The sequence below is a fragment of the Nelumbo lutea genome, chromosome 1 (assembly GCF_056320005.1).
Source record: "Nelumbo lutea isolate HS-2025 chromosome 1, American lotus-T2T, whole genome shotgun sequence".
NCBI classification, from domain to species: domain Eukaryota; kingdom Viridiplantae; phylum Streptophyta; class Magnoliopsida; order Proteales; family Nelumbonaceae; genus Nelumbo; species Nelumbo lutea.
The window spans coordinates 184,187,726-184,209,732 of NC_142684.1; the positions used below are offsets into that span (position 1 = coordinate 184,187,726).

The 22,007-nt window shown below is 40.9% G+C and overlaps 1 protein-coding gene across 1 annotated transcript in view; it reads right to left on the reverse strand.

Moving 5' to 3' along the window:
* Positions 1 to 22,007, reverse strand: part of PKP-BETA1 (plastidic pyruvate kinase beta subunit 1) — a 102,953-nt gene that overhangs the window by 43,449 nt on the left and 37,497 nt on the right. The window contains exons 4-6 of the mRNA XM_088961379.1: positions 6,105 to 6,239; positions 5,842 to 5,952; positions 5,620 to 5,708 (exon numbers count right to left, since the gene is read on the reverse strand). Coding sequence (XP_088817505.1) covers positions 5,620 to 5,708; positions 5,842 to 5,952; positions 6,105 to 6,239 — 335 coding nt within the window. The remainder of the gene's footprint in view (positions 1 to 5,619; positions 5,709 to 5,841; positions 5,953 to 6,104; positions 6,240 to 22,007) is intronic.

Sequence of the window (22,007 nt, forward strand, 5' to 3'; positions counted from 1 at the left end):
CCGATCTGCATCAATATATCCTTCAACTTCAATTTTATTGTTTTTCCTTAACAGAATCCCTTTCCCCGGGCAAGACTTCAAATATCTGAGGATCCTTTCCACAGCTTTCATGTGAGGAATTTTAGAGTGTGCATGAACTGACTGACATGTACAGCATAAGCAATGCCAGGGCGAGTGAGGGACAGGTAAATCAACTTCCCCACCAGCTTATGGTATCTTTCCTTATCAAGGTAGTCCTCTCCTACTGACTCCTGTAGACCATGATTCTGTTCTATTGGAGTATCTGCTGGCCTACACCCCATCATGCCTGCCTCTTGAAGAAGATCAATGATGTATTTCTGCTGACATATATAGATGCCCTCTTTGGACCTTGCAACTTCAATCCCAAGAAAGTATCTCAGTTGGCCCAGGTCTTTAATCCCAAATTCAGCAACCAAAACCTCCTTTAGTCTTTTAATCTCTTCCTGATCATCCCCTGTAATTACCATATCATCCACATAGACAATAAGTGTCGTAAGTTTGCCATTTCCCTTCCTTATGAATAGGGTATGATCTGCCCCACTTTGAGTGTAACCCCCTTTCTTCATGACCCCACATAGCTTCTCAAACCAAGCTCGAGGGGACTGCTTAAGGCCGTATAGGGCTTTTTTCAGTCTACATACCTTCTTGCCAAAACCATAACCTGGTGGAGGATCCATGAACACCTCTTCATGCAAGTTGCCATTCAAAAAAGCATTCTTCACGTCCAACTGATGTAGCTCCCATGAGAAATTTGCAGCTAATGATAATAGAACTCGGATTGTGTTGAGTTTTGCCACCGGAGCAAAAATTTCTTTGTAGTCAATTCCTTCTTTTTTAGTAAACCCTTTTGCTACCAGTCTAGCCTTGTACCTCTCAATGGACCCGTCCTCCCTATGCTTCACAGTGAACACCCACTTGCATCCACTAATTCCCAAGTCCTTGCTTTCATTAAGGCCTTCATTTCTTTGTCCATAGCCTCTTTCCATTTTGGGTCAGATACTGCCTCAGAATACCTGGTAGGAACATGCACAGAAGAGAGAGCGGACACAAAAGAACAATAGCGAGGACACAAATGTGAGTAAGACACAAAATCAGCAATGGGGTGTCTAATAGTACAAGAACGAGTAGACTTACAAAGGGCAATAGGAAGATCCAAGTAAAAGGAATTGATAGGATTACCTTGAGTTTCTGAGACAGGTTGATCTGAGTCCAATTGGTTGTTGTCATGAGTTAGAGGACCCTTCTTCCTTCTGTTGTAGGTGATTCTGATATCTCTTTGCAGCCTGCTGGAGTCTTCAGTAATATTTGCAACATCACTAGTAGTAGCTGGTACAATGCGAGCCTCACTAGATTCACCCGGGATACCACAACTAGGTGGATCAGGAGGGGAAGATGGAAGGCCTGAGGTCGAGAGAGGTACAAAGAATGGGGAAACAGAAGAATCCTCTTCCATCCCACTAGTCTCCCCCTGAAGAAGATTCTGGGAAGAGTGAAAATAGGATTGAGACTCAAAGAATACCACATCCTTTGTGACCTTTTTTCTTGGTGACTGGATCATAACATTTGTATCCTTTCTGAGTAGGGGAGTACCCCAAAAAGATTCCCTTTGTAGCCCTAGGATCCAATTTGGTCTTCTTTGGATCCTTGACATGTATAAAGCATACACAACCAAAGACTCTCAGTGGAAGAGAAAAGTCAAAAAGATGAGGGCAAAGAACAAAGAAAGGAGTTTTCATCCCCAATACCTTGGATGGCATTCGATTTATCAGATATGATGCAGTAAGGATTGCTTGAGACCAATAGCTTTTTGGAACTTTGTGTTGAAATAGTAAGGCTCGAGCAGTCTCCAATAGGTGCCTATTCTTGCGCTCAGCAACCCCATTCTATTGGGGGGTACTAGCACAAGATGACTGATGAATCATTCCAGCATCCTCCATAAACAGATTCAATGACTTTTAAAGTATTCTGTAGCATTATCTGACCTGAATTGTTTGACCTTTGTACCAAATTGTGTTTCAACCATTTTGCAAAATGTCATGGTTACTCGCGGCACTTCTTCTCGTGCTTTTAATAAGTAGATCCATGTGCACTGAGAATAGTGATCAATAAAACTGATAAAGTATCGAAAGCCATCAACAAAAATAATGGGAGAGGGGACCCAAACATTAGAGTGGACTAAGTCAAAAGAAGCTCGAATTTCATTACTCGAAGTTGAATAAACAGTTCTACATTGCTTTGATAGTTGACAGACTTCACAAACTAACTCTTGACTTGAAACACCTTTGAATAATTCTGGAAACAACACTTCCAAAGATGAAAATGGTAAATGACCTAGCCTAGCATGCCACAGATGTAACCTAGCTATTGACTCCACATTGGACTGACTACAAGTAGCAGATGTTTGCAAGGCCGAACTGATGTCTGCATCAAGGTAGTAAAGACCTCCACACTCACGATCGCTCCCAATCGTTCTCTTCGTCAATCTGTCCTAAAAGACACAATGAGTAGAAAAAAATGTTATGCTACAATTCAAATTTTTGGTAAGCTTTGAAACAGATAAGAGATTTGAAGAAATATTGGGAACATGCAAGACAGATTTGAGTGAGAGGTCCTTGCTTAGGTCAACCACTCCTTTCCCAGAGATGGTAGAAAGATAACCATCAGCAGCCCTCATTTTATCTTGGCCAAACATTAAATGATAGGAAGAAAATAGAGAAAACATGTGTGTCATGTGGTCAGTTGCACCAGAATCAATAATCCAAGAGGCAGGATCAATGGTACTAGTTGCACTAAAGGCAGAGACAATACCTGATCTGGCAAGGGAGGAGGATGGAGAGTTGGTCCTTAGACGGGGTAGGGCCCGGCTAAGTACCTCTACCTCATCAGCAGTAAAACCCAAGGACCCGGTTCAGGGGGAATTAGTAGTTTGTCCCATGGAAGAGGAAGTAACTGTAGATGAGTGTTTTAAACCATCATCACTTTGACTCATAGCCAGATTCACACTTGTAGATTGACCCTTCAGATGCTTCTTATCTTTCTTCAATACAGCTGGCTTCAGATGCGGATGGAGAACCCAACAGGTCTCTTTCACATGCCTTTCCCCTCCACAGCGGGTGCACTTCAGATGTCTCTTGTCAGAGTGCCTGTTTCTCCTTTGATTTGTAGAGATTAGGGCCGAATGCTCCATAGACTGTTCAGCTAGTTTTGTTTGAGTATCAACCTGCATCTCTTTTCTTCTCACCTCTTCATTCCTCACAAGGTAATAAACATGATGTAAGTCTGCCATTTCATCCCTTCCCAGAATTTGGGACCTTATGCTCTCATATATAGGATCTAGGCCAACCAGAAACTTAAATGCTCTGCCCTCTTCAATTTGTTTGTCATGCTTTTCCTTGTCTCCGGCACTCTCCCAATCAATAATAAGGTGGTGATCTAACTCTTCCCATAGTCCTTCTAGTGTAGCAAAATATGTTGCAACACTCATATCTCCTTGCCTCAAGGCAGCAATGTCTTGATTCAGTCTGTAAATTCTGGCATTATTCTTTTTCTACCCATAGATTTTAGAAACTTTTTCCCATATCTTGGCAGCCGTGGAGAAATGTTGAACAGTCCTGGCTACTCTTGGAGTCATTGAGGCAAGTAGCCAGGACATAACTGTAGCATTCTCCTTGCACCAAGCTGCATATTCAGCACTCCCCACTTCTGGTTCCTTCTTCTGCCCGTCCAAGTAACCAGTGAGTTCCCGGGATGTGATAAAAAGCATGGCTGAGACAGACCATTCCCTGAAGCTGTACACATCCAACAACACACTTGTGATCCGTAGGTTGTGCAGATTTGGATTCTCCAGATTAGGAGACCTCCCACAAGCCCTAACATCTCTAGAAGACACTTCCCCGAATATGGGAGACATCTTCACTTACTCGTAAATGTCAAAACTGTAAACACAATATATAGTGAACTGTTTCACACTTACGGAACTTGCTGCACTGTAAACTCAGTCCTGAGAACCTGACACAGAGCTGAAACACCGAGTACTACACTGCACACTGTGCCCTAATTACTACTATCACAGATTATACTCTGTTGTGCTACCTTCTGCTGTGCTGTGTTCTAATCACTGCTGCCGCAGCCTGCAACTTGCTGTGTTGGCTTCTATTGTGTGCTAAGCACTGCTATCGCAGGTTATAACCTCACCCACGAACAGTTCTAGGACTGCTGAGATTAGTCCTTCCGCCTAGATCTGTTCTACACAGATCTATCTTAGCCGAATGGCTACAATCTGTTGTACTGCGTCTATTAGGGCATCAGCCTCTGGGTCTACCTCCCCTTGGGCCCTACAACCAAGGGAAACCCTAGATGTAGGTCTAGCTGTGTTCTACGACCAACCCTAGGGTTTCTTTGCAGCAACCAAAAAGAAAGATAAGAGAGTTAACTGTGAGTAGAAGAAGAGGCGACTACTGTAACCAGTCGAAAGATTAGTGCTCTGATACCATGTTTGCTGAAATAGGGCTGTCGAATGAGAGAAGAAGAGGAAGAAGAGGAAGATATGAGATGGGCGGCAGAATAATCCTCAGCCAGCCCTAATCTACTATATATAAGGACATTACATAATGTTACATAAATAGACAAGAATGCCCCTGATTAGTGATGGGACACCTAGTCAAAATAAACACTAAATAAGATTAGGCCCAATAACTAATGACTTAAGACCCAACAAAGATAAACATACAAATTAAGACAGCCGAACCAACATTCAGGATGGGAACAAAACCCTTAAAATTATCTGATTTGAAATGACTACCAACCCAAAACTGGATTTAAAGTCCATCAAAAGGGGCATAAACATGTTGCAATAGCAAATATGAACCCCAAACCAGTGTTGCATGGATTCTCCTAATGGATGAACTGTCCATGTCAGGCATGCATTGGACACCAACACTCCATGGATTGTAGGGGGACATTTATTTGATGTAAATGAACAGCTATGTACACATTGAATGGCATTTTTCCAACAAAATGCTATTAAATAACAAAGGGCAAGATTTTAAAAGAAAAATTCTATAGGATTATAATGTTAAAATTCAAGAAAATATGAGTATTTTAATGGTCTTATGCTTGTCCAGAGACATGTCTGAAAGTCTATGGTTTTTTTATAAGTTATAGATCTTTAAATTTCATTGAAAACAATAATGATAGGCACTGTTACAAGCATCCCAAAGGGAGAGGCACAAGATGCACTGCAAGACTGTTTTTTCATCTTGCCAAATCAGACTTCCAGACACACATTGGTTTCTGATTCTCATGTCCATGTCCATGTCCACGTGGACCACGTCCATGCACCACTCCCCAAACCCCTTGAAAACCAGCACACAAGTATTGGAACCAAGTTGGTCCAAAGATAAACAGCTGAATGTACAATAACAACTAGGTTGATTGGAGTGTTATTGCGTCAAAATGTATATGTAAAACAATTATAACTTCTACAATGGGGCCAAATCAGATTTATTTACAGTACTCAACCAGTGAAATTTACAATTATTTTAGAAATTGCTAAACTTAAAAAATGAAGGACAAAAATTGAAAGGTTTAGGTAATTACCCCATCGGATGCAGTAATAATTGAATGAAGATTTGGTATAGAGTCTGCACTTTCAATTTTAACAATCACATGTATGTCTGCACCACAACCTGTAAATACAATAGGGGAGGAACCACAACTAATAAGACTTGTAGTGAAAATAGAAAATACCAAAAGTAATAATAACAATTGATCAGTTTTAAGCGCTTAATTTCAAAATAAATTTTCATGCTATATATTTACTTCGCAGAAAATCCTTCAATTCATGGACCACTTTTGCATCTTTGACAAAGGAAACAGCATAGAAATCTACTTTATTATCCACCCCAAACTTAATATCATCCCAGTCTTTTTCTGCAGTAAATCAAAGCAAACTGTTATCTGCATTTGAACAGCAATAGAAGCTTCAATTGTTTCATTAAAAAGCATCCATTAAGAAGGATGAAACAAAATCAAACGTGAATATTGCGTAAACCTTTGAAGGATATTATGCTCTGAGGTCCTACCAGTGATGGATGGCAGTGTAGCACTTTTCCCCCGAACATTCAGATGCCGCCTTGACTTAAGTTCCCCACCATCAACAACTTCACATTTCACCGAATCTTCTGTTTTGGACTTCACCATTAATGACATCATTCCCCCTAAGGAAGCAACTCAAATCAGTGTCAGTTGTGCCAAATCATCAAAGACCACTTACAGTTTTAGAAATTTTGGAAGTCAAACATCTAATGGAAGATATCTCTTAAAGCCCCAAGAAATGGATGGAAAGATATTTACAATTTTTTTATCATCAGAAAATATATTTGCATTATTAGATTCAATTAAAGATGTAGTTAATACAACTTTGATGACAGAAAAGTCATCCCCATTTTTCAAACCCTGATTACATAGAAGCCCAAAACAATTGTCGCCTCATAACCCTTTGTTTGGCAAGGGAATCAGCTAATCCATTTGCACTTCTTCTAACCCACTTAAATTCAGCCTCTATATCCATAACAAGATTTTCCACTTCCCCTATCACCTGTTTGAGAATCCATGGAGTACGTCTGTTGCAATTTTCCCATGTGATAACTACTTTTGAATCCCCTTCCACCTCAATCCATCTAAAGCCCAACTGCTTTACCAACCAGAGACCTTGTAGCAGTGCCCACAATTCACCCTTCAAGGAACTTCCTCAACCAATTGGCCCTAAAAATAAGGCCAAAATCCTCCCTTCAGAATTTCTGATTTCCCCTTCTATAGTCCTATTCCAGCCATCCCTGGGTTTCATATTTGAACTCCCGTCAAAATTCAACTTGACTTTATTGCTTTCCAAAGTTTCCAGTCCACTCTTGCTCCATCTTTTTCTATAGAAGACTACTATTACATTCCAAGCTCTTTTAATGTCAGTGACTGAGAATAATTGGAAGCTATCCAATGTCTTTACCCATAATGCCACCTTTAACTTTATGCTGTCTATCATTTCCTCCAGAGACCTGTTTTTTCAGAGATCCTGTTGTTTCCTTCTTCCCAAACCACTCAACAAATTACTGCTTTAGTGGCTCTCCGAGTACCTTCCCTTTTTTCTTTGGTTGCCCCAAAAGGTTGGGATTAAACAGTCCCACCACATTTTGAGGGAGGGCTCACCTACAACCAAAAAGAGAACAAACAAACTCCCAAATTTGATTCACAAAGAGATAGGAGATTAGCAAATGAGATAGGACCTCTCCATTGTTCCTACATAAGAAACACCAATGAGGAGAAAGGCAAGCATAAAGCCTTCTTCTCTATAGCAAGTCATAAGTGTTTACCTTACCAAGGAAAATTTCCCAACAAAAAGCTTGTATTTTAGGTGGGATAGACTTACTCCAAATTTCTTTCACTGGGAAGTCCACCCTTTGAGGGTTAGGCGAAGCAAGGATTTTGAAAAAAGAAGGTAAAGAGACAATCCGGTGATGTTGACCAAACTCTAGAGACCTCAAGAGAAGGATCTAGGAATACTTGCCCAAACAAGTCAAGTAGGTGGACCAAGGAAAGAAATTCATTATCCGTAAAACCTTTTTTAGAGCCCAGGTCCCAATTTAAACCAGTTGGGGAAGAAGTTACCAGCCTAGACATAGTGTTTTTTTTCTTTCTTTTTTTTTTTTTATCAATAGCCTAGACACAGTTTCTCCCTTAAAAGTAGAGACAGCAAAGAGGTCTGGGAATTGGTCACTCACCACAAGTCTTCCCTGAACCTTACTTTATCTCCCCTTCCCACATCAAACCTAATGGAATTAAGAAAAGTAGGGTAGACTTCAGGAATAACTTTCCAAAGAGAAGCTGAGAAAGAGTTGGGAGCAATTTTAGCATCCCAACCATTACCATTCAACCCATGAATCATTGACAATTAGACTCATAATCATTATCAAGGTCCATAATTTCAAATTATAGTTTGGATCCTTTAAAATGGGAAATTCTGCAGAATCTATGAAATGGCATAAAGCTTTTTCATCTTGAGTAAAGCATTAGGGAAAACAAAATTTTATGCTAATCATTGACAGATTGGAACATACAGAACTATTAAATATTCATTAGTGACCATACAAGATGAAGATACATTGACATTCAAAATAATATCCACATAACTTTGATTTGGTTGAAATATCTTTGTTTCTGCCAAAATAAGTTCAATGGTTGATAAATGTAAATTATCATTGTGGAGGTGACATCACTAGACTCACCAAATGATCAAAACCCACCGAGTAAGCTAAAGCAGTGAAGACCATTTTCTCTCCACCACAAACCCTCACAACATATTACATACCGCATATTAACCATTAGTTGTAAATTGTGTGGTTTAAAAAAAAATCCTATAATTTCCTTTCTATCTTCCATGAAACCTATTATTTAGAGGCTGTAAGGGCAAGTTCTAGGTGAGGATTTATAGAGATGATGGACCGAATGGGCCTGAGTATCTTCTTTCTTATTGGATCTATTACTTCTTCCTATTTATTAGTTAATGGGCCTTAGTTGTGGGCCTATTTTCTTTGTTTTTCATTGTTATCAATTTAGCCATGGCCCACCCTACCAGGGGCACCCTTGTAATTGTACATTTCATTAGAATCAATTCTAATAAAATATGATTAAGAGACTGGGGAGAGATACAATCAAGCTCTCTTCCTCCTCCCTTTTCTTCCCCATTCTTCCTCTTTCTCCTGAACCTCTTCTTTCTTCTCCTTTTCTTTCTTCTCTAAATTCAGAATTGTTGCTAGTTTAGATTTCATCTTGGTATCAGAGCAGGTCACCACTTCCTGTTTTTCTTTTCTTAGGCACATCCACAGTGTATATGGAGAATTAAGTTGTTGATTGACTAGAAAATTTGCCTAGTTGGGAGAGTTTTCTAGAGAAGATTACACATTCAGATTGAAGCCCAAGACAGGTTCTTGGAGATTCCCAAAAACCCTAGCTGATTGGAGAAATCAAACTAAGGATTCTAGAGATAGTTTGATGCTTGCACTTGGGGCTTAAAAGAAAGTTTGTTGACCTATTTGGAGATCAACTATTTGGCATGGTCTCAGTATATAAAAAATCCATGTCTGTAATAGAGGAAAATGGGGGTTCATCACTGGGAGTGGCAAAACCTAAGGAGGACGATCCTACTTATGAGAGGTGGATTCAAGAAAACTACACAATTGTAAATTGGTTGGTTAATTCTATGCAACCTCGTATCAATCAGCATAACCAATGGGTAGATACTACTAAGGAGGTATGGGATAGTGTTAAGGAGATCTCACAAAAGTTGAACGTATGTCTTTTAAATTAAAGAATGATGTGAATAATTTAAGACAAGGGGAGAAGCCCTTAGTTGTGCCCTTCTCAATGCTGAAGTCTCTCTAGCAAAAAATTGATTTGACAGAAACAGTTGAATGGGGGTGCACAAAGGATGCTGAAACTCATAAAAAACTCGTGGACAAGAAGTGGGTCTTTGAGTTCACCGGACTCGACCCTAAATATTATAATAGTGAGATAGAATGTTTTAGCAAAAGATGAAGTGACCCTTTCTCAGGCTAATGCTATGGTCAATAGTGAGGAAAGTATAAGACAAGTTCAGATTCTAGAAGTACCAATAAATCATTTTGCTAATGTTGGGATGAAGCAAAAGGTATTACTAAGGAGGTTGTGTGTGACTACAAGAAGCCAAACCACATGAAGGATACCTGTTGGAAGCTACATCTAGAGCTCCAACCGACTAGGTTTAAGAATAACAATGGTAGAAAGAGTGGGAATGGAAAGGATGGTAATGCCAATGAGGCCACCTCCTTCGAGAGTGAAAAGAGGTCGTATGATGAGAAGTCTATAGGGGAACAACTTGCAGCCATCAGGGCTGAATATAAGAAGTTTGGTTGTATTATCAATCATTTAGAATCTACCTCTTCACCTATGTGAAGGGATGAGAGATCCATCGTACGGACGCCCAAATCTTGCGGAATAAAGGGGCGAATTTCAAAAAAAAATTCTCTCCCTTTCAACTGGGAATCGCATTCCCTATTTAGAAAATCATATTTTCAATGATCAATCTTGAACCATAAACTGAACCAGATCTGAACCAAAAGAAGTAGGAGAGGATTATACCTGATACAGAGAAAAAGCATCTCCCAACGACTACTCCAAAGACTGCTCCCACTGAAGATGGCGCCCAAGGAAGGATCCAAAGACTGCTCTCACTGAAGATGGCGTAGTGTAGGATGGAGCAGAATCAACAGTATTCTTCTCCAAGAAATGTCCTTCGCAAGAAACAACAAGATGACACGTGAGCACAACTTCCTATCAATTCTTTCTCAAAGAACTAATGTCAAGATCGAATCTTGACTTCTCCCACAACTGGAGATCGAACTGGATGTCTGACGGCTACAAGAAGGAAGCGGCAAGAAAGATCTTTTGCAGGGATTGCAGAAATCTTTCTTCTCTGATTTCAGCTCTGAAGAGAATCTGATTATGTGTTGTTCTAAAAGTTGCCGCCCCCTCCTGTTTTCTAACCCTAAAAAATCAGCTACTAATCCAATTAGGAGCTGCTGACCCAAATCATATTTGGATCAGACCTCTCTTTAGGTGATAAGGATAAACCCTTATCTTATCTGCAGATTAGATCAGCCCTCTCCTAATCTCATTAGAAGGCTTCTAGATCTGAATCATATTCAGATCTGGACTTTCTGAGTGGATAGGGTTAAGACCCTATCCTATCTGCCGATCCATCTCAGAATTCGCCCATATTCAACTTATTAAATAAGTCCAGTTCGAAATGGGCTTTAGGCCCATTAAGCTTGAAGAAAACTGAAGAGAGGAGAGCTTGAGAGTTCAGCAATGAGGGTCTGAGAATGAGAGTTTCGAACCTACTCTCTCTTAACACCCTAACATTCTTTTATTAAGACGTATTTGAATAATTACAAGGTGGCCCTTAGGTGGGCAAGAATTTACAAAGAAATTAATATAGACAGAATGGGCCCAGAATAAGGCCCATTACAAAAAAGAAACATAAATAACAAGAAAGAATAAACAACCTATGGGCCATTCGGCCCATCTTCTCTACACTCCCCCTCAAGCTGAGTATAGATGTCAAGCATGCCAAGCTTGCTGGTACCATGCTGAAGTTTTGCCTTGGGAATGCCTTTTGTGAGAAAATCTGCCAACTGTCCTTCAGATGTGATGAATGGAAGACACACTTCACCCGAAGAGATCCTTTCCCTAATGAAGTGTAGATCAACTTCAATATGCTTGGTTCTATCATGTTGCACTGGGTTGTGAGCAATGTTGATGGCAGCCTGATTATCACAGTACAACATCATTGGCTTGTCATATTCAACTCCAAGTTCTTCCATCAATGGTTTTAGCCATAATAATTCAGAAACTCCATGTGCCATGGCCCTGTATTCTGCTTCAGCAGAGGACCGAGCAACAACCGATTGTTTCTTGCTTCTCCAAGAAACAACATTACAAGCCACCAAGCTGCAATACCCAGAAGTAGATCTTCTGTCATCAATGTTTCCGGCCCAGTCAGCATCGGTGTAGGCTTCAAGTTTCATATGACCATGCTTAGAAAACAGAATACCTTTTCCTGGGGAGCCCTTCAAATAACATAGGATTCTCACTACTGCTGCCATATGAGTGTCTCGGGGCGCATGCATGAATTGGCTAATGCAACTGACTGCATAAGCAATATCTGGCCGAGTCATGCATGGATACAAAAGTTTCCCAAGAAGTCTCTGAAAGATTCCTTTGTCTTCTAACAATGTCCCTTCTAAGACTGAGAGTTTATGACTCATATCAATAGGAGTAGCAACTGGTCTAACACCCATCTTTCCAGTCTCGAAGAGCAAGTCAAGAACATACTTCCTTTGGGAGATAAGAATCCCATCCTTGGATCGAGCCACTTCTATACCAAGAAAGTATCTCAAGTCCCCCAAATGTTTAATCTCAAACTCTGCATGGAGAAAAGATTTTAGATCATGAATTACTAAAACATCATTACCAGTCACTACAATATCATCTACATACACAATGAGGTATACTGCCAGAGGTCCACTCCTCTTCATAAAAAGAGTATGATCGGACTGTGTCTGCACATAACCAAAGTTAACAAGTGCTGTTATAAGTCTCTCAAACCATGCTCTAAGGAACCGTTTTAGTCCATAAAGAGATTTCTTCAATCTGCATACCTTCCCTTTCATATCAATTCCATACATCCCTGGAGGAAGAGACATATAAACCTCCTCGTGTAATTCACCATTCAGAAATGCATTCTTCACATCCAATTGATAAAGGGGCCAGTCAAAGTGAGCAGATAAAGATAGAAGAACCCTCACAGATGTCATCTTGGCAAAAGGTGCAAAGGTCTCTAAATAATCAATCCCATACGTCTGTGTATAGCCTTTTGCAACCAGCTTGGCCTTGTACCTTTCAATAGTGCCATCAGCTTGGTATTAGATAGTAAATACCCACTTGCAACCGACCGGATCCTTCCCTTCAGGCAAATCCACCACTTCCCATGTGTCATTCTTGTATAGGGCATCGATTTCAGATCTCATTGCATCCCTCCACTCTGGAATCTTAAGAGCTTCTGACATAGACCTGGGAATAAGATGAGAAGCAACAGAAGAGAGATAGGCAAAGTATGGAGGTGAAAGCAAACTATAAGAAGGGTGCTAAAAAATGCAGTGTGTAGTGCACTTCCGTTTTCCTTTCCTAACAACAATTGGAATATCAAGATCAAAGAAGGATGAATCCAAAGATGCTGAAACAGTACCTGTTGTCTCTTCTATGACTGAAAGTGTATGAGGCCCATGTGTTGTAGGAGAAACAACCTACACATTTCTAGATCTTTGCCTTTGATACACCTTAGGATTGAGGATAGGACGAGGAGGTAGAGTACTGGGACAAGGAGAAAGGAACGACTGATCCACCCTTGATGCATTTGAAGGAGAAGCAGACACATCAAGAGACTCAACAGGGACGGGAAGAGGAAGAGCAAACACCTGTGACAAATCCTCCCCCTGTGGACAATGTCCTTCTGGAGAGAAACCATAAAAGGGGGAAAGCTCATCAAACGTGACATCCATTGAGACATACCGATTGCCAGACTTTGGATCAAAACAACAATAATCCTTCTGTGTGGGGGAATAACCAAGGAAGATACACTTTTGAGCTTTGGGTTCAAATTTATGCCAAAGACACGAATAGGAACAAGAAAAAGGTCCTTGTCTAGATAAAGAAGATTGAAGGGAGATTTAAACCCCAAAACCCTGGATGGCATACGGTTTATAAGATAGGTAGCAGTAAGAACAACATCACCCCAAAACCTGGTAGGAACATGTGAGGCAAATAAGATACTTCTTGCAACTTCAACAATATGCCTATTTTTCCTCTCAGTAACCCCATTATGTTCTGGGGTCCAAGCACATGAGCTTGGATGAATAACCCCCATGTCAGAGAGATAGCAGGATAGGTTTTTCTCAAAGTATTCTTTTGCATTGTCATATCTAAAGATTTTAATCCTGGTATCGAATTGGGTTAAAACAAATTCATGAAATTGTCTTACAAGTCTTGGAACTTCATCACGGGATTTCATCAGGAATATATCCAAGTGAACGGAGAAAAATCATCAATAAACAGGATAAAATATTTATAGCCACCCATTGAGGGTAAGTGGTAAGGCCCCCACACATCAGAGTGCACAATATTAAAAGGAAAAGAAGATCTTTTATTACTCAAAGGATAATTGTTTCTACAATGCTTTGACAATTCACAAGACTCACAATGAAGACTAGACAAACTAATTCACTTAAAAAGTTCAGGGAAAAGATGACTCAAGGCAGAAAAAGACAGATGACCAAAACGACGATGACACAACATAATCCGACTAATAGACTCTGAAGAAACAGATCCAAGAGCAACATTCCCAAGATGATCAGTGCATTGTTCCGGGGTATCAAGCAGGTATATTCCGTTCGCCTCATGGCCACTCCCAATCACCTTCTGAGACTCCAGATCCTAAAAAACACAGTAGGAAGGAAAGAAGATTACACAACAGTTTAGTGACTTAGTTAAACTGCTTACAGACAACAAATTTGTATTTAGTTTAGGTACATGAAGGGCAGAAGGTAGGAACAAGGAATCCGTAGCCTTGATGGTTCCCTTACCAGAGATAGAAGCAAGTGAACCATCAGCTAAAGTGATTTTATCACGTCCAAGGAGCAAGTCATATGAAACAAATAGGATAGAAAGATTGGTCATATGGTCAGAAGCACCTGAGTCAATAATCCAAGGGATCTTGAAATTACCTGAAGTAGTAGCATGATTGGCAAAAGCCCTTATACCTGAATGAGCAAATGTTGAAACAGCAGAAGAATTGCCTGAAGGGTTGGAAGAAGAGGTCACATCACTCAGCTGACTGATCATCTTCCCAAACTTTTCATATTCTGCTCTCATGGTTGTCAACTGTGCAGAAGCAGACATTTCTTCACTATCTAGCCCGGCAACTACATTTACACTTCCTGATCTTTTACTATCATACTTTTTCTGAAACCGACTGGGAACAAGATTAGGATGTAGTTTCCAGCACTTATCTTTGGTGTGTTTTGACTTCTTGCAGTACTCACATATAACTTCTTTCTTTCCTATGCCACTCGAAGTTCCAACATTCCCTTTGGGTTTAATCCCCATATTGGCAAAGTGATCATTCATATCAACCCCTTGAACCTGAACAACCCTTTTGCTCTCTTCACTACTCATCAATGCATAGACTTGTGACAAAGAAACACACTCCTTGGAAAGAATATTCTGTTTTGTGATGTCATATTCTAGGTTTAGTCCAGTTAAGAACTCAAATACCATGTTCCTTTCAACCAATTTTTTGTAGGTCTCTGCATCATTGGTGGTGTCCCAAGGTACAACTTCTATTAGGTCAATCTCTTGCCATAAGGACTTCAGGGTTGAGAAATATACAACAAGAGGTTTCTCCCCTTGTCTTAAATTTTTTACATCACTTCTCAATTTATATGCCCGGGCCACATTGAGTTTTTGTGAATAGGTTTCCGCAACACTATCCCAAATTTCTTTTGCTGAATTCATCCATAGGTAGTGTTGGCTGATTTGCGGCTGCATTGAGTTCACAAGCCACCCAATGACAGTGTAATTTTCTTGCATCCACTTTTCGTAGGATGGATCATCTTCTGGGCGAGCCTTCTTACTCCCATAAATAAATCCCCACTTTCCTCTACCACAAACATGAATCTTTGCTGATTGTGACCATGCCAGATAATTAGTTTCATCTAGTTTGACTGTGGTCACAATCAATAAGGAATCATTTAGAGTTTCCTGAACCAGTCCATATTCAGCACCATTTTTGTTTTCAAACTCTAAGGAGTACATCATGTAAACACTCTAAACAGAGTTCAGCCGACCACAAGAAGACAATATACTGAGTTCAACCTTCAAAAGTAATCAGAAACTCCTAGGCACTGTGCACTCAGCCAAGAAGAGTAAATACCAATCGGTATTGCTGAACAGGCCTTTTCACAAACACAGTGTGGGCAATAGAGACAGCCCCACTGTCAAGGAAGAGAAAAGACCCCAAAAAACAGTTTGTACAGCCCCTTAAAACAGCCAAAATATGAGTAACAATACACAACCTTGTTACAAGGATGTTTCGGTAGGTTTTAACAGTCCAAGAAGAAGAGAAAAAACAGCACAGAAATTTCTGGGTTAAACTAGATTTAATGCAGTCAAAGGTAGTACAAAACAGCTAGGGTTTTCGGACACTTCAACAGTCCAAACACAGTCGAAGATAATACAGAACAACCAGAAACTGAGCACAACTTACAGTTCGAGCTTCAACAGTCCAAATACAGTCGAGCTTCAAAAACAGAACAACCAGTCCAAACACAATCGAGCTTCAATAGTCCAAACACAGTCGAACTTCATAGCAGAAAACTGAGCACAACTTACAGTTCGAGCTTCAACAGTCCAAACACAGTCGAGCTTCAAAAACAGAACCGAGTTGTTCCCCTTCTTCACCTTTTTTTTTCTCTGATTCTTCCTGGCCACCGAACCCCTTCCCCAAGAGTTTCTAGTCTTGGGCTCGTCCACTGACCTCCAAGAATCAGGCAGTATGTGACTAAGCTTCCAGCCTTGTGATATTCAGGTTCAGATATGCTCTGATACCATGAAGAAAATTGAAGAGAGGAGAGCTTGAGAGTTCAGCAATGAGGGTCTGAGAATGAGAGTTTCGAACCTAGTCTCTCTCAACACCCTAACATTCTTTTATTAAGATATATTTGAATAATTACAAGGAGGCCCTTAGGTGGGCAAGAATTTACAAAGAACTTAATATGGATAGGATGCGCCCAGAATAAGGCCCATTACAGAAAAGAAACATAAATAACAAGAAAGATTAAACAACCTATGGGTCATTCGGCCCATCTTCTCTACAAAGCTTATATGCTCACTTAACCTTCCTAACTGCTGCCCAATTGGGCTTCCTTGTATGGCGTGGGACCCAAGCATTGATCTACACATCAGCCATATGAGTTCGGCCCAGCCTTTGTTACAAGGCCTGGCCGAATACACTGTTATAGATAGTGCACCCCCTGAAACCCATCAAATGGGCTCTATGGGCCCAACACTTACCCTAAGTGGTCCCTGGGCCAAGCCACCTTGTAACACCCAGGGACTGTGGGCAGATGCAAGATTAGCCCATTAGGTATTATCCTCAATGGTCTTACACTTAACCTCTCAGGCCATAATGATCAAACACTGCCAGACAAGAGAGGACATCTCCCTCGGCTGCAAGGAACAATGTTGCACTCTCTACTTATATGGATCCCATGAATTAAAACATTTTACAAACATTATAGAAACCATAATATATATACTTTTATATCTCATATAAAATAAACTTTGCAAAACAAATCTCAACGATTGAAATCGGCTGCCGGCAGTCTTGGTTTCCATCAGTGAGAGTGCATCCCCGATCATTACCTTTGTCCGACAAAGGTGTTGATCCTGTCACTATGATCACCCACTCAGATGAATTCTCAGACTGTCCCAATATACCCAGGTTTTGACCCCTGCTAAGGATCTCACTGATTAGTACATCAAAGACAGCCCAATCCGACACCTAGTGCAGTATCATAATCGAGTCTAGGGGTCGGGTGTAACTTTCCAGTTTTGCCCATCAATCTCCAAGGTCCAGGGCAATACTAGAAATCTGGTCCGGTTCAAAGATTCAATTAATCCTACACTGTATGTGCCTAGGGTCTCACCCTGGCAGTTGAGACAGGCCACCCCAACCGACTTGGTGGCACAACAGTGTCAGCCTTGTCAGGATAAGTCTCCCCAGACCGACCCACTGGCTGTGAACATTCTAAACTAACACGAGTCTCATTAAGTGTCTAGTTTAAGGGTATTACACAGAAACATACCAAGGGAACATGAATCAAATATGCACTTTTATTCATTTACAATAAACTCATAAAGTACATCATTCTGATTGAAGCTAAGGGCATGCAAAATTGTCCAACACTTTGTCCCTTCCCTTTCCAGCACATGTTAAATCTTGTGTTAGCCCTTCTTCAACTCCTTTGGTCCCTTTGGTTGAGTCATCCACTTCTCCTGGCTCCCCATCCCTACTTCTCCACCTCCTCCCGGTCCTCTTGTGTTCACTACACATCCTATTCTTCAGAGGTGGTACCAACGGCAAAGGCAAAGGCATGCACAACTTGTTCCCGCATCTCTAAATGAGCCTTCAACACTTCCAATCATTGAAGAGAGGATAGGTCCTATACCATCATCACTAGTACCTTCCTTCCTTGACCTTGGCCTACCCATTGTAGTAAGAAAGAGTAAGAGGTAGCATACCACTCATTGCATTTCCAAACACCTTTCTTACAATTTGTTGTCCCCTTCCTACTATTCCTTCCTAGTCTCCATTTCAGCTCAACCTATCCCTATGAGTGTATCAAAAGCCTTGTCTAAACCAGAATGGAAGGATGTTATGAGGGCTAAGATAGAAGCACTTTGTAAGAACAATACTTAGGATATTATAGACTTACCTACTATGAAGGAGTTTGTTGAATGTAAATGGGTTTACACTATAAAGTATCATGTTGATGGTCAGATTGAGAGGTATAAGGTCTGCCTTGTTTCCAAAGGCTATACTCAAGTATATGGGATTGATTATATGGAGGCCTTCTCTCCGATGGCTAAGATGACATCTGTAAGAGTTTTGTTGTCTTTAGCAATGAGTTATGACTAGCCCCTTTATCAATTTGATGTTAAGAATGCCTTATTGAATGGTGATTTAACTGAAGAGGTATATGTCTCCCTTCCCCCTAGAATGTATGGTAAGGAGATGCAAGGTAAGGTGTTGAGATTGAACAAATCTCTTTATGACTTACGTAGTCCCCACATGCTTGGCTTGATAAATTTTGGGTTGCTCTATTTATGAAGAGAAGGCTTCTCAAGTCACCTTCCTCATTGTATATGTGGATGGCATTGTTTTTACAAGCACTGATACATAAGAAATTCATGATTTCAAGTGTTTCCTTAACTCTGAGTTCAAGGTTAAATATTTGGGAGAGTTGCGATATTTCTTAGGCATTGAGGTAGTTAGATCTAATGAAGGCATTTTCATCTCTTAGTGAAAGTATGTGTTGGACCTTCTCATTGAGACTGGGAAGCTTGGTGCCAAACCTACCTCCACCCCTATTGATGGGAAGGGTCTTGACAATAAATCCGATTGAAATATGAGAAAGTAGAGAAGAGAATGAAAGAAGAGAGAAAGGAGAAGGAAGAAAGGAAGAAGAAAAAGTTTGGAGCAAATAGAACCATGCTAGCGGCGCCAGCTTTTATTATATTATACAAGGCGGCAGAAATAAGAAGGGAAAAGACCCCCGTGCCTCTGCTATAAGTGAGTACAATAACAGAAATAACAGAAATAAAAATCGCTTTAACTAGCCAAACAAACCCTAACACAAATAACTAAATTATTTCAACACTCCCCCTCAAGTTGGAGCATAGATGTCAATCATGCCCAACGTGTCACACAAATCATTGTTCCGCACATGATGAAGACCTTTGGTGAAGATATCTACAAGTTGTTCTTCTGAGCTGACATATGGAGTACACACTTCTCCATTTACAAGTTTCTCTCTAATAAAATGCTTGTCCACTTCAACGTCCTATCATGCATGACTGGATTAGCAGCAATATTGATGGCAGCTTTATTATCACAGTAGAGTGACATAGGATTGTTCACTACAAAACCCAATTCACCTAATAGATTTCTTATCCACATGATTTCAGCAACCCCATGAGACATCGCTCTATATTCTGTTTCAGCACTAGATCTAGCCACCACACTTCGTTTTTTACTTCTCCATGTGACCAGGTTTCCTCCTACAAAGGCATAATACCCACAGGTAGACTTCCGGTCATCGACTGCTTCTCTCCAATCGGCATCAGTATATGCTTCCACCTTTAAGTGACCTTTTTTTCTGGAACAAACTAGCTCCGAGAAACTTCTTAAGGTATTTGAGGATCCTCTCTGCAGCTTCAAAGTGAGTTGTCCTAGGATCGTGCATGAACTAACTAAGGACACCCATTGCATAAGCAATACCAGGCCTGGTCATAGACAAATACAAGAGTCACCCTACGAGTCTCTGGAACTGAAAGGGACGGTAGAATCCATCGTATGGACGCCAAAACTGTTGCAGAATGGGTGGGCGAATTTCAAAAATTTCCTACCTACCTTCCAACTAGGAATCGCATTCCCTGATTTTAGAATCAGGATTCAAGGATCCTACTGTTAGACAGTTTTGTATGCCCTTAGCTCCAATAAGTTTGATGTACTTATGACATTTATTGTAAATGAATAAAGTGCATATTTGATTCATGTTATGTGGTGTGTTTCTATGTAATACCCTTAAAACCGGACACTTATGAGACTTGTGTTGGTTTAGAACGTTCACAGCTAGTGGGTCGGTCTGGGGAGACCTACCCTGATAAGACTGACACTGATGTGCTGCCAAGTCGGTTGGGGTGGCCTGTCTCTGCCACCAGGGTGAGATCCGAGGTACATACAGTGTGGGATCAGCTTGAGACCTTGAACCAAACCAGAATTCCAGTCTTGCCCTGGACCTTGGCGATTAGTGAGCAAAACTAGAATGTTACACCTGACCCCTAGACTTGATTATGGTACCGCACTGGGTGGCGGATTGGGCCATCTTTGATATGCCAATCAGTGAGACCCTTAGAGGGGGTCAAAACCTGGGTATGTTGAGATGGTTCATGAACCCATCTGAGTGGGTGATCATAGTGACAAGATCAGCCCCTCTGTCGGACAAAGGTAATGATCAAGGAAATGCACTCTCTCTGATGGAAACCAAAACTGCCGGCAGTTGATTTCAATCATTGAAATTTTGTTTTGCAAAATATATTTATAGGTTTCCAAAATTGTTTGCAAAAGGTTTTAATCCCCGGGGTCCATGTAAGAGGAGAGTGCAGCACTATACCTTGCAATCGGGGGAGAGGTCCTCCCTTGTCGGGCAGTGTTTGATCATTATGGGTCGAGAGGTTAAGTGTAAGGCCATTGACTGTTAAACCTGATGGGCTAATCTTGCATCTGCCCACAGTCCTTGGGTGTTACAAGGTGGTATGGCCCAATGACCACTTAGTGTAAGTGTTGGGCCCATAGAGTCCATATGATGGGCTCAAGGGGTTCATTAGGCTTTCCAGTGAATTCGGCTAGGCCTTGTGACAGAGGCTGGGCCACACCCTCGTGGCTAATGTGTAGATCAACGTTTGGGTTCCACGTCATACAGAGAAAGCCCAACTAGGCAGCAATTTGGAAGGCTTAAGTGAGCACATACACTTAATGGGCCAAAAGCCCAATACGAGCTGGGCTAATTAGATTGGCTTGAATGGGGCAAATCTGAGATATGGACCAGCCTTAAAGGATAAGGGAAAGTCCCTATCCACTCAGTAAGAGTCCAGATTTGAAAACTCCTAATCAAATTAGGAGGGTTGATCATGATCTGCAGATTAAATAAGGACTCTACCTTATCACTTAAAGGGATCTACACCTCCTAATGGGATTAGGAGCCGATCCCTTTAGGGTTATAAAAGGAGGAGGGGGCGGCAGCCTAAAAACACACTCATCTGAGATACAGATACAACACAGAAGAGAGAATCAGCATACAGTGAGACTGTGCCAATTTCTCCCTGTCGCCACCATTAGCAGTTCGTCTCCACTCACGTAGGAGTCATCAAGTGAAAGAATGATAGGATCCATCGTATGGAAGCCATAAAGGTTGCGGAATGGGTGGGCGAATTTCAAAAATCTTTCTACCTTCCAGCTGGGAATCATATTCCCTAAATTTAGAATGCAATATTCAAGGATCCTACTTGAACCATAATCGAACCAGATCTGAACCAAAAGACAAAGGAGGAATTATACCTGATCGAGAGAAGCAGTATCTCCCAAAGTTGGTGTTCACGCCCAAAAAGGACACCAAGATCCGCTCCTGCTGAAGATGACACAGCAATGTGTGAAACGGAACCAGCAGAGTGCGTCCTACACACTGAATCCTTCACAAAAATCCTCTGGAAACACTGAGCACCGAATCTTTTCAGTTCCTTCTGCAAAACTGATATCAAGAACTGATTTCTTGATTTATTTTCTTCAAAGATCGAATCTTTTCAAAGAATGGCGGCAGTTGGAGGAGAACTACTGAGAGAAGATGGCGAAGATTGCTTCTCTTCTCTCTGGAGTGTATGAGATCCTATCTCAATTCGCAGTAAGTTTTTTTTGCTCAAAATCCTAGGTTTGAATTCTATTAATCCTCTTGGGACTTCTCTTTCTTTTTGATTAAGAAATCTCCTAATCCCATTAGGAA